This window comes from Argiope bruennichi, chromosome 8 (genome assembly GCF_947563725.1).
Source record: "Argiope bruennichi chromosome 8, qqArgBrue1.1, whole genome shotgun sequence".
Taxonomy (NCBI): Eukaryota; Metazoa; Arthropoda; class Arachnida; order Araneae; family Araneidae; genus Argiope; species Argiope bruennichi.
Genome location: NC_079158.1, coordinates 107,882,832 through 107,896,310, shown reverse-complemented (window position 1 = coordinate 107,896,310; position 13,479 = coordinate 107,882,832). Strand labels below are relative to the sequence as shown.

General features: G+C 27.8%; 1 protein-coding gene across 1 annotated transcript in view; it reads right to left on the bottom strand.

Moving 5' to 3' along the window:
- Positions 1 to 13,479, bottom strand: part of LOC129981264 (dehydrogenase/reductase SDR family member 7-like) — a 29,180-nt gene that overhangs the window by 3,829 nt on the left and 11,872 nt on the right. Inside the window, exons 3-6 of the mRNA XM_056092035.1 lie at positions 11,567 to 11,673; positions 8,277 to 8,472; positions 5,872 to 5,918; positions 2,503 to 2,619 (exon numbers count right to left, since the gene is read on the bottom strand). Of these exons, the coding sequence (XP_055948010.1) occupies positions 2,503 to 2,619; positions 5,872 to 5,918; positions 8,277 to 8,472; positions 11,567 to 11,673 (467 nt within the window). The remainder of the gene's footprint in view (positions 1 to 2,502; positions 2,620 to 5,871; positions 5,919 to 8,276; positions 8,473 to 11,566; positions 11,674 to 13,479) is intronic.

The window sequence follows — 13,479 nt, the reverse complement described above, 5'->3', positions numbered from 1 at the left end:
AACGGATTAATTATAATAAAATCTGTAATTTTAATATAAATGAAATCCGCTATAACAATGTATGTTTATTCCAAATTCTCTACTAAATGATAGGCCAAATTCAACAAAACCTTGCACACTTATAATTTAACGACAAGAGAAAAATGACTGCCAACTTCTCAAAATAAAAATGTTTATATTAAATTAACCGAAATTAATTTATTATTCAATTAACCGAAGTTAATAAAGTACTCAAATTAATCGAAGATTTGCCGTATTTCCGTAGTAACTTCAGAGCGAATCAGTCCACAAGAAATATTTTTTCTGCCATTTTCAAAATTTTACCTCTTCAGTAATTCCAATTTCCTTTCTTTGCAGTTTCGCTTTCAAATTTTATCAAGTTTTCAAAATATGATAATAGATGCAAACGATTTTGAAATAAGGAAATTTAATGATACTCCATTGCTAGGGCAATGGTAAAATTCTGAATTATTCTGCCATTTTTTTTCTCATATTTTTGCTTTTTCAAAAAATATTTTCATTTGATTTATTTTCATATTTTTAATAACGGAAAAATAATTCCTTAATTAATTGGCACAAAGTACTTAATAAGACATTTCTTCAATACTTATGTACAAGTTTTGATGTACTTTTATTAAGTAATTGAAGTTTTTAAAATCGTCTGATATAATGATATTTTTATTTTAACTAGGAAAAAACATTTCTAACTGTAATAGGTGGATTACGATACTTTATACAAAAATTGTATTCATATCAAATATATTAGACATGAAATTACCCTAATTCTGAGCAACGCCGGGATATTAGCTAACCTTTCATAATAGTATTTAGCTATTATGATGTTTTTAACAAGTATATCTCTTATTTAAGACTAGCCGCCTTTGGCGACCAGCCGGTTCGCCAACCTTAATGTTCGTTAAAATTTTAATAATTAAATATTTTATGCAATTCCTACTTTAATAGCTTCTTCATCAAAATATTTTAAAACTTCAAATTTTGATTGTCATATAATTCATTCATAATATTATAAAGGCCTTCAGTTATAACGTAATATGTATCTCTCTAATTTTCTGTTAGCACCCGTAGAATTTATGCTTTAAATTAAAGTGGAAAGAATTAATCTTCAATTAATATAATAATATTTTTTACTGAAACAAAGCATTTTTTTTATAATCTGATTACTGAAAATAGAGTCACTCAGCGTTTAAACTTTATGGGCACTAAAGAATCTTTTTTAATTTATGTAATATCTCAAGAATTTGTCAACAAAATTTTCTTAGATTCATCATGAACAGATCGATTCATTAACAATGTTTAATTTTAAATGCATCAAACACTAAGAAAATAAAATGAATCGTTTAAAATAAACGGTTGAAAACAGGTTTTAAAAAAACTACTTAAAAAACGATGTACATAAAACTATAAGCATATACTAAAAATATATAACTAACATAAATACATTTTAATTACAAAAGCATACAACGAACCTAAAAATAATTTAAATCCAGTCCGTATCTGTTGATAATAATTGTCAACACAATGCGGAATTCAGAACACAATGCGCATGCGTGAATTTTCAACGCCAGTTACGTAACGCATGTACGTGATTTTTTCTACGCCAGTTGGGGTAACGCTATGCGGATTAGAAATTTTTAATTTCCTTTATTCTGTTTTATTTTAATTCAAAAGTACGTAAGAATGAATCTGAAAGATCGATTCATTAACAATGTTTAATTTTAAATGCATCAAACATTAAGAAAATAAACAGAATCGTTTGAAATAATCCGCCGAAAAATATTAACCCTAGCCTCATTACTGTTGGGAGAAAAAAAAACTGAAGCCTTACTCATTTGGCGGTGGGGAAAATGGAAGATTTTTTTGGCGGAAAAGTTGGCGGTGGGGAAAATGGAAGATTTTTTTGGCTGGAAGGTTAGTTTTTAATTAATAATTTAAATTCTAATTAAAAATTCGAAAAAAGGAACCCCAGTTGCACATTCCCAACCTCCAAGGTATACATGTACCAAATTTGGTAGCTGTAGGTCAAACGGTCTGGCCTGTAGAGAGCCAACACACACACACACACACACACATTGAGCTTTATTATAAGTATAGATAACTGTTCTTAAAATAGATTTTTTATAGAATAATGTATTCTTCAAGAATTTTGTTCCTGTGTGTTATAGAAATGTGTTCGTATTGAATTTGAACACAAAATTGATAAGAAATTATAAATAAATATTTCTGATATTTAAAATGATGTGCGCTTTTTTCTTAATTTCGATTTCTGAATACTATTTATTGCTTTCAATAATTTTAAAATTGTAATACTGAGATGAAATAAATGTATAATTTTCATAAAAAGAAATTATTAAATATTAAATCTGATCATATCATTTTTTATAAATTTTTTCAGGAGACATATCACACATAGTTGCTTAAGATCAATTCCACATAACTTAATATAATTTAAATAATGTCAATTGATGTATTTTTTTAACATACCTCTCCATTTCCCGTAACACACCTCTCAACTAAACCAGAAAAAACTGGACCAGGACACACCAGAGTAACCTTTATGTTTTCATCCAACGTTTCATTTCTTAAGCATTCAAAATATCCCTGAAATAATCTAAAATGGAGAAGTTAATTGATGAAAGACTAACACAAAGAATTTCTTCTTTGACAACCACTAAAAGAAACGACATACACAGAAATTATTATAATATTTTTTAACATGATAATGTTTTTACACAGGCAAAAATCTCTGTACATTTCACATACATGTTGAAGTGGCTTTTGGAACAAAAGGGAAAAGGAGAGGAGGGAGGTGGGTGTATAGAGTCCTGGACAGAAGTCTTAAAGAAATTACTAATGATAGTTAATAGATGTAATAATCTAGATATAAGATGATACAAGGAGTTAATAATACAATATCCTAGTTGAATTTTACCCCTTCTAAAACAATAATGGAAACTAGGAACAAAATAATGGCATTATGCCCCAGATGCCACATAAGTTCGATATGTCACTAAAATAATGCAAAAAACATTCGCAGACCCTATACAGAAAATTATTGAACCCGTGGTGAAAGCTTATAAGCCAATTAACAGCTACTCGACACGATCAACTGCTTTTGTATTGTGGTCATGTTACTGTGCTGCGTACCACAAGTTCTCAGGTTCTATCCTCTCTCATTGCCAATCCGCCACAAATCTAAAAGTAGCGAATATATCACGTAATGCTCAGGAAGTGAAAGATTTAAATTAGATTTTTAATTTAAAGTTTGCAGAATTTTTAGCGCTTTTTTAATTTCTCATATATTAAGTATAGTGGAAGAATTTTAATCATCAAAACATTTGAACTTGATATTTTCCTAAATCTCATCTATCCCATCTATTTCATGAAGAATGGGTGGATAAAAAATTTATTTGAGAGTATCCGAGAAAATTTTGAGGTTACCATTCCTGCTTGTTTTTAAATAACTTCAAAGTATATCAAAGCACAAAAATCATTTTGAAAGCTTAAAAGTTATTATTTTTGTGCCACCAGTTTTATTTTCGTCGGATTTTTTCCCTAATAATGAAAATATTTAAAAATTGTGCTTTAAATTGTTTCTTAAGGTGTATGTACACACTTGAAACTTCGAAAATCGTTCAAAATATTGAATATGTTTTTATTGGTTAATAATGTTCTCTGATCTTTTAGCTTTCAAACGATACCAAGATGTCGTCAATATTTGAAATATTTCTCGAGTTATAATTATTTTTCTTGAGGTACTTTCACTAAATACTCTAGTTACGGTTTTTTTTAAACTCATTTTATGAAGAATGATATTTGTCCGCTATGTTGCTTCATTCAAACAATCATAACTCAACAAAAAATTAAACAAATACAATTATTTATATATCAAAATATTCTGTATGAAATAGCGGATGTTTTGTGCTTCGATCAAAGATATATTTATAGAAATACATTTTTAATAGCTATTTAAAAGTTAAAATGACAGAAAAAATCTCGCTTTTTCTATTCATTTTGATGAAAAAATTGTTAAAAAAAACTATATCTTTTTATAACTTTATTGAGGCAGACAACATGAAGACTAATATTAAGCATCATTTCCAACTAGAATTGTGTGTTTGTACAAATTAGAATTTAAGATATCATGTTTCAAAAAATACGCTAATTAGCTCATTAAATATTATTTAATTAATGAATAATTAGTGTAATATGGTGTTTTCTCACTGAAATGTGTTTAAACATATATTAATGACCTACTGTAAAAAAATTGGATTTTTAAAGTTAAAATTTAAAAAAAAATCTTCTAGTGTGTACGTACACCTTAATTGTGCTTTAAGACAATATGTTTCTTTGCTTTAGTAATACGTTTAGACACATGCGTGCTGCGACAATATTAAATATTTTTGTATGCGTCCATGTTTTCGCTGCTATATAATTAAGAGGAAAATCTCAGAAATAGTGAAAGATAAACGAATCAAGCTTAAAATGTTTTCTGCAGCAGTATTTTAGACTAAAGGTTTGAATTTCCTTCATTTTTTTCTGGGGAGAGAATCCTTCAGAATATTACCATGAATTTCAGCTGAATATGGCAATTTTGGAGATATTTTTGTAAAAGAGTGGAAGTGGTAAACAATTTCCTTTTATACCCTTTCCATTTTAAGCATTTGCAGAAGCATCCAATGAGACCACAATGATTTCAGCTTAATGTTGTTGATTTATTAAAACTAACAATATATGTTCAGAAAAGAAAAGAAATAATTTTTATTAGTAAATTAATAAATAAAATTACTATCCCTTATATTTCATCAGAAGTTACGAATTAATTTTTTTTAAATATTTTTATCAAAAGTTATTCAAAAAGTTTCTTATTTAAATTTTCATTCAAAATAATAAAATTACTTTCTTTAATCTTATACATTTCTTGCTTTTTTGAAAATTATAAGAAAATATTGGTAGTGAATATAAAGTATTGAAATTGCCCGCAATAGCACAGTAATAAATAGCACAACAATTTGTACAGTAATAAATAAAATTATTATTTTATTCATTCTATCGGAAGATACGAATTAAATTTTTTAAAATTTTAATTAAGGATTATTCAAAACAAATTTTTAACTTAATTGTCATTCGAAATTATAAAATTATTTTCATTAAACTTATAAATTTCTTGTTTTTATAATATTAATTTATTTAACATATAAATACAAGAAAATATTGGCAGTGAATTTAAAATATCGAATTTACGACTGCTTTCAAAGTATTTTTTTGAATAGCAAAGTAATTAATATTGATAGTACATATCTTATAAAATTAACGAAAAATAATAAAATCTATTAAAAATATCTGCAGAAACAAGATAAATTTACTTTATATTTTGTTTCATTGCTTAAAACGAAACATTTATTAAAATCAGAATATTAGGATCATAAAACCACACTATTCAAAAATCCAAAAATTGCAAAATTTCCAAAATGAATATTAGGATTAATTGTTTCTATATATTTCATCATTATACTGCTTCAAGTGATATATACCTAAAATGTCAGTTTTGTGATCGTTTTATACTTTCTAAGAATGAAAAATTAATATTTATACTAATTAACTAAATAGTATTATAAAAATCAAACTTTCTCAAACGACATCATGACAAAACTAATAGACATAAAAATTATTAATAACAAAAAAGAACAAAAATTCTCATATAAACCTTCATTAGATATTGAACGTTATTCTAAAAAACTAACAATTCATTTTTAAAAATAACATAATAAAAATATTAAGCAGTAAAATTATTTTCAAAGAAACCAAATATTTAAAGCCAAACGATTAATTAAAAAATTATTTCGAACTCACGTGGAGAGCATGTTTTGATGCAGTATATGAACAAGAGAATGGTGCTCCTAAAAGAATAAGAAAATTCTTATGGTTATCGACAAAAATGATTGAAACATTTTCATTTCAGAATTTACTAAAAAAATATATAGTAAAATATTTAGTAACATATAAGTTGTTATCATAGATTGTTTGTTGATTTTTGAACATGAGTTGTTGTTGCTTTTTCTACATACTTGAAGTAAACATAGTGTAATTGGAAAAAAAAAATCCAAAATTTAAGACATCATATTTAGATTCAAACAATTCATTCCGTATATTACTTTTTATATGTCTTACTGTTAAATCTGTTGAATCTAGTTATTTCAAAGAATATCTAGTTATTTCATCAAATAATTAGATATTCTATGAAGTAACTGATAAAAAATGATCAGTTATTTTATAAAATAACTAGATATTCTATGAAATAACTGATAAATAATGATCAGTAGATACTAAATATAATTAGATACTCTGTATAGTAATTAATGAATAATGATCAGTTATTTAATGGAAAAACTAGATATTTTGTAAAACAACTGATGAATAATGATCAGTTATTTTATGAAATAACTAAGAATTCTATGAAATAACTAAATTTACACTTTAACGATAACTTACATACATTTTGCAATTGAAGTGAATCTTCAATAATTTTCAATTAGAAAATATTGTAACAGCCTGGGGAAAAAACAAAGCTTCTAAACTAAATAAAGCTTCTAAAATATCCGCTTATTAAACTCCGTGAATTACAAATATTGGTATGGTCTTCCAACTGTACAAAGAATATAAATATACTGAAAATTTTCCCATCGTATTTGGTATTTTTTTAATCGATGTTATTTTAATTTAAGATATTAACTGATTTTCATAAAATTGCTTATCATTAGCATTATTATCGTTTCCCAAAATCGCATGAATTATATAATCTAACATACCAAGCCGACTCCAAAAAATAGATAGATAAATTTCAATATCAATTATTTTTTCATCGGTATAATAATAACCTGTTTTTGCGTCTGAGTAAAAATGAAATAGATTTTGATGAATGCAGCTATTCCATGGTTTAAGTAATCCCATGATTTAAGTTACAAACATACGAAGTTTCATTTGGATCCGTTCTGTAGAAACAGAGCTACGAGTTTCGAAGTAATGTCAATTTAATAATAACCACCTTTTATTTGCCTTTTTTAATGCATTCAATATTATTCACTTATTTAAATAACATTTATTTTAGAGTATCATTTTACACTTTCAGTTTTATAATTTTATTATATTTTTATGTTGCCGGATTTTAAAATTATGTTTGAGGCAGTTTAATCAATTTTAGGATTCTTGCGCCAAAACCTCAAACCAAACCATCATATATGCGAAATGTAAATCTTTCAAGCTGTCTAAAAGTGATGTTACAGTGTGTTTTTTAAAGCTTTTAACAATAGAAGGAAATCAAATATTTAAATATGTGACGAAATAAAGAAATTGATTCATTTTAATTGCCTTACAATTGGAAATGTGTTATTGAAAATTATTCAAAAATAATAATAATAACAAAAAAATTTGTCAAAACTTAGAAAAAAATTTCATAACAAATAAATTGGTTATAATTTTTTAAAATTTTAAAACAATGTAAAAATAGTTTTGCTCAATAATATTTTTGGAGGTTAACATAGAAAAACGCCAAAATCTCACTTTATTTTTTATTAATAGAAATTCTAATCAAATCACACCGAGTATATTTATGCCAAATTTGGCTTCTCTAGATCAGACAATCTAGGCTATTAAATGTCAATAAGCACACATACTATCCTTAATTATTAGTATAATTTATAAGAATTTTTTTAAAATTTTAAAAACAATGTAAAAATAATTTTGCTTAGTAATATTTTTGGAGGTTAACATAGAAAAACGCCAAAATCTCACTTTATTTTTAATTAATCGAAATTCTAATGAAATCACACCGAGTATATTTATGCCAAATTTGGCTTCTCTAGGTCAGACATTCTAGGCTATTAAATGCCAATAAGCACACATACTATTCTTAATTATTAATATAATTTATAAGAATTTTTTAAAATTTTAAAACAATGTAAAAATAATTTTGCTCAATAATATTTTTGGAGGTTAACATTGAAAAACGCCAAAATCTCACTTTATTTTTAATTAATCGAAATTCTAATCAAATCACACCGAGTATATTTATGCCAAATTTGGCTTCTCTAGGTCAGACATTCTAGACTATTAAGTGCCGATAAGCGCACATATTGTCAATAATTATTAGTATAATTTATAAGAATTTCATATCAGAATCTTTTACAAAATACGTCTACATGTATATTTCCTCCGTTCACTAAACTGAAATTTCTGAATTAAAAAAAGTAAGAAATTACCTAATTTTCCTGTGATACTGCTTGTAACAACTACATGACCTTTCTTGCGTTCCAAGAAATGATGCTTGAGAACTTTCCTGGTTAGATGGACAGCTCCAAAAACATTTATATTAAAAACGTGTTGATCAACTGCTATGTCGACGTCAGCAAAATCAGCTCGCTGTGAAATTCCAGCATTGTTCACAAGTATATCAATCTGTAGAACGACAAAACACTATATCCAAATAATAATAACTTAATTTTCATAAATTTTTATTGCTTTATTATAACTCTAGAATAAAAATTTTCATCACAATAAAAAGATACAATAAAGTAATTTTTAGCATTATAATTATAGCAATTGTGATCGGATTTGAATGAGGGAAGAAACTAATGGAAGGAAGAGTGAAAATCTCGACTGATTTCCCCATTACTCCCTTACGATTGAGGATAGAAATATAATTCAATGTAGACGAATTGTCATTGAGGAGTCAAGAATTACCTCAATTGTATCAGAGTAGTATGATGATGGTGTTGTAAATTTTAGGAAGCTTGCAAGTTTTTAAAATATTTATAGTTTATTTTAAGACACAAACACAACACTAAAATAGACACTAAATGGAAATACAAACACATATAGAATCCGACGAGACAAAACTAGCGTCCTTTTTTCAAACTATCTAAGAAGTGTCCCAAAATCGACGCAAGATTTGAATTTTCAGCCTTCGGACAGTAAAGTGTTGGCAACCTAATTAAAAAAATACCAAATGACAGCTGATAGTTTATGATTAGTAAAAACGGAGAGTTACATGATAAAAAAAAAAAAAAACGTGTTTTCATTATTGAACAATATTTCAAAAATAATGAAAGTCTGGCAGCCACAATTCAAAAGTTTGAGAATTGGCCTCCTAGATCATGGGATTTAACACCATTGGATTTCTTTCTATGTGATTATTCGAAATCAAATGTCTATGCCAACAAGCCCACAAGCATGCGTCTATTGAAGGAGGAAATTCAAAAATGCAATTCCGGCACATTTATGCAAAATGGTCATGGAAAATTTCAAAAGAATGCTTATGTGCCAGCAAAGCCGAGGAAGGCCGTTTACCGTATGTGTTATTTCATACATAATCCTATCCTCTATACTTTATATCCAATAAAAATATAACAATTTAAAGGAAAAAAAACTGTGTTCTTTATTTAATTCAAATCATGCATTAACGCGTTGTTCTAACGTGTAACGCTCTATTTTTACTATTCCTAAACTATCAGCTGTCAAATGGGTTTTTTTAATAAGGTTGCCAACATTTTACTGCTCGAATGGTGGCAAATTCAATTCTTGCGTTAATTTTGGGACACCCTTTACATAAGACTGCTAATTCTAAATACATCTGTGGCGCAACAGCGCTATCTACCAATTTCATTATCACTCACAGTATACTGGCCCGTGATGAACAATGGTTCAACACAAGCTTTGGATTTACAATCAAGAATTATATAATATTCAATACTAATAAAGACTTTTTTTCGCGTTATAAAAATAATGTTAAAAAGTACATTCATTTCGGATTTTTAATAGTAATTAAAAGTTGAAAGATAAAAATTGTTAAGATACTTACGATGACTAGACACAAAATACACTTTCAAGAAATTAAAATATAAAAATGATTAGTAATATGATGTATTAGGAAAAGTCAAAAAGTAAAGGGACTTTTGCAGTTTCTCTTTCCAGGGTTTGGTAACACTGTTAGTATCCAGTCCTGAATTATCAATTGACTGAATGCAACGAGTTACTCTTATTCCTGAACAAGTCGTTGGAATGTAGTAGACCCTTAAATATGGCAGCTCCATTGTCGATCTGCACCAAGATGGAAATGAGAATAATAATTCCTTTTTTGTTTGCGAAAAGTATTCGTCGAATTCAAGCGCAGTGTGGTAACAGCTGTATATCACGAACCAAGATTTACCAATGGATTGAGCGCTTCAAAAGGGAAGAACTTTATATGATGACGAAAGATCTGGCAGGCCATCGACGTCAACTATTGAAGATAATTTGAAAGTCGTTCAAGATGTGGTGATAGAACTAGATTCAATTGAAACCTGCAATCAGATACAAACGGGATGCAAATCTGCGAAAATGCGTCATCCTGCAGCAAGATAATGCTCGGATACATTCTGCCCAACGGACGATCGAAACAACAAAGGAATTGGGTTTCAAAAAGCAGGAACATCCATCATACAGTCCAGACCTGGCTCCAAGTGATTTTTATATGTTTGGAACATTGAAGAAAGCTCTAAGGGGAAGAAGATTTGTAACCGATGAAGAAGTCATTGAAGTCACGAAAACTACAGAATGAAAAGTGCTACAAGGATAAAATTTAGCACATAAGTACCTAAAGTTTAGATCTGTGTCAAATTTTGAACAGAAGTCGCCGAACGATTGACTGTCTAACGATCTGTACATTCGCCTTATGTAAACGCGTTATCTCAAAAAAAATAACAACGAAATAGATTAATGAACTTTGGTATATGATCTTCATTTTAAAATTGTACATATGTATCAAATTTTATATCAAAATGGCCAAAAAGTTTATTGATTGTCTATACATTGCATGCATGTTAGACCGATGATATAAAAAGCAGCTATTGATCATGACAATTCTTATGTTAATTTGATGCAAAAAATCAATTTTGTGCTGTAATATTTTCCAGAAGTTATTGTGGAAAAACGTTTGAAATGTTGCTTAATTTTCAATTAATTAAAATTCTAATTAAAAATTCAAAAAAATATTAATTTAATAAAACACATATCGTTAATAACTTTCCTCAGAAACTTTGATTATCTAATCAAACTAAAGATTAAAAGTTTATCGGCAGAAACAAAACAATTAAAGATATAAAAATCAGCAATGTCAAAAATTTATGTAGGCAGATAAAAAAACTACAATATTTACGATAAAAGTTCTAATTTAAATAATTTATATTTATAAAGAAAATGTGTGTTCGTTTATGCGGGGGGTTATTCATTCAGAAAAAAATTTGTTTTTAGTTGAAATAACTTAACAAATGGTTGACATGCTCTAAAATTTTTAGAGAAATGTGTGACTAAGAAATGTTTACAATTACATAAGGAACTGAAAATAGTTTGCATGTATATATTCATTGACTCAAAAAAGAAAGCTACTAGTTATTAAATAACTTAAAATTAATTAGGTTACTATGTTTCTTCTATTATATACAAGACCAAAAAAAAATACTTTCGTTTCAAAGCTGTATTTTATTTAATATTTCAAAATTGTTTAACAGCTTACTTGGCCAAAATGATCCAAAACTTTTTTCACACATTCATCGTGATCTTCAAACTTGTTTATTTGAAATGGCACTAATAGGATGTCTTCTGCCGCACAATTTGATATTTCTGCAAAAATCAGCAGAAAAAAATGGTTCAACGAAGGATAAAGTTTGAATCTACACTTTAATCACTACAAAAGTGATAGTTTTAAAAATGATTAATAAAATTTAAAAAAAATAATCTTTGACCTTGCACAATTTGAATCATTATCCAAACGTGCATAGCCCTTACACCGGCAAAAACGAGCAAATGAAAGAAAAATTGTAATGTGTTAAGTACAGTACACACCCGAGCATCCGATTTGCGACTATCCGGCTTTCATTACTATCCGGCCTGGTTTTCTTTTATCGTAGTTAAGTTAAATGAGGAAGACAAGGCGTTGAAAAACATTGCCAAGGCATTGGAAGAGGACATCTATTACGAGCTAAAATGCAGAAGCAATCATCTATTAAGGACTTTTTTAACAAACTAAAAACTGTAAGTTTTGACTCATATCTTAACGTTACCTTTTCATATCTGTATAATCATTTAACAGAAGAAAATAAAATCAATTTGAGTAAATTTTTTTTAAGAATTAGGCCAACGATTTACGTTTATGTTTTGTTTATGTTTCCTGCATTTAAGTCAGGCCTTACAGAATTTATGTTAAAATATGAATAGTTCATATCCTTTAACTTGCTTTATCTCAAAGAAATACTTGAAATGTGCAGCAGTGCAATATATATATGTGTGTGTGTGTGTGTAATGTTATTTTGGTTGAAAAGTAGAATGCAGGTTCGAAGCAGTGAAGAGACTTTGTATTTTTAATTTCGTTTTATTCTCTTCCGGGTGGCAGTCATGATTATTTACAAGAAGGCACAGAGCGGCACAAAAGCAGAAGTAAAAAAAAAGGGGCGAAACAAATGATATCTCTAGTCTTAAATAACATGGAATTTCCAGCCACGTGTCGACTGAATACATGTGTTGACCTTTGAGAAGGGCAACGGAAGTATGACATTTATTCGATACGTAGATTGATGGCGCAGTACTTTTTACACAGCTTCAGTTGAATTAATTAAACCGAAAGTAGAATTGGATCAAGAAATAAGAGAATGAAATTACTATGGCTAAATTAAAATAAGCTTTGGAAATTAATTTGGTTTAAATTAAGAGTTTAGAATATCATTACACACACACACACACACACACACATATATATATATATATATATATATATATATATATATATATATATATATATATATATATATATATATATATATTTAAGCCTTTTATTTTAACTCGACAACTTCTTCTAAGATTCACTGGTCACGGAAAGCCTCACATTTTATGTGGCATTGGAAAGCTTAGTACTCAATAGGAAGTAAGAATATACAGTGAGCCACAAAATTGAGTATACACCTCTAAAACTTTTAGACTTCTTCCAATTACAAATTAAATATTGATTTAAAATAGATACTTTTTTTTTATCCTAGATACTTTAACCTCTGCTTTACCATCCTATAATAACACAATTCTACAGTTAACTTATTTAGTACGAAAAAAGTTAAGCGATTCGAAGAAAAGATAGAAAACCAGGCCACAAAATTGAGTATACACTTCTTATATTTGTAAATTTTGCCACCACTTTTTTGAGTTTCAAATTTTCTTTAAAGAGTTTCAGGTGTAGCTGCTGCTTATAACACGTGCTATTGCACTTCAACGCTTTTAAATAGTATTTTTTCTCATTAAAAATCGTAAAATGAGCTCTCGTAGAGAAACTACTGAATCTGAACGTTGGTTGTAAAATGGTCGAAAGAGGGCAAATCTCTTCGAGAAATCGCTTCGTTGATTGGTGTAACTCATGGTTGTGTCCAAAAAATTCTACAGAAG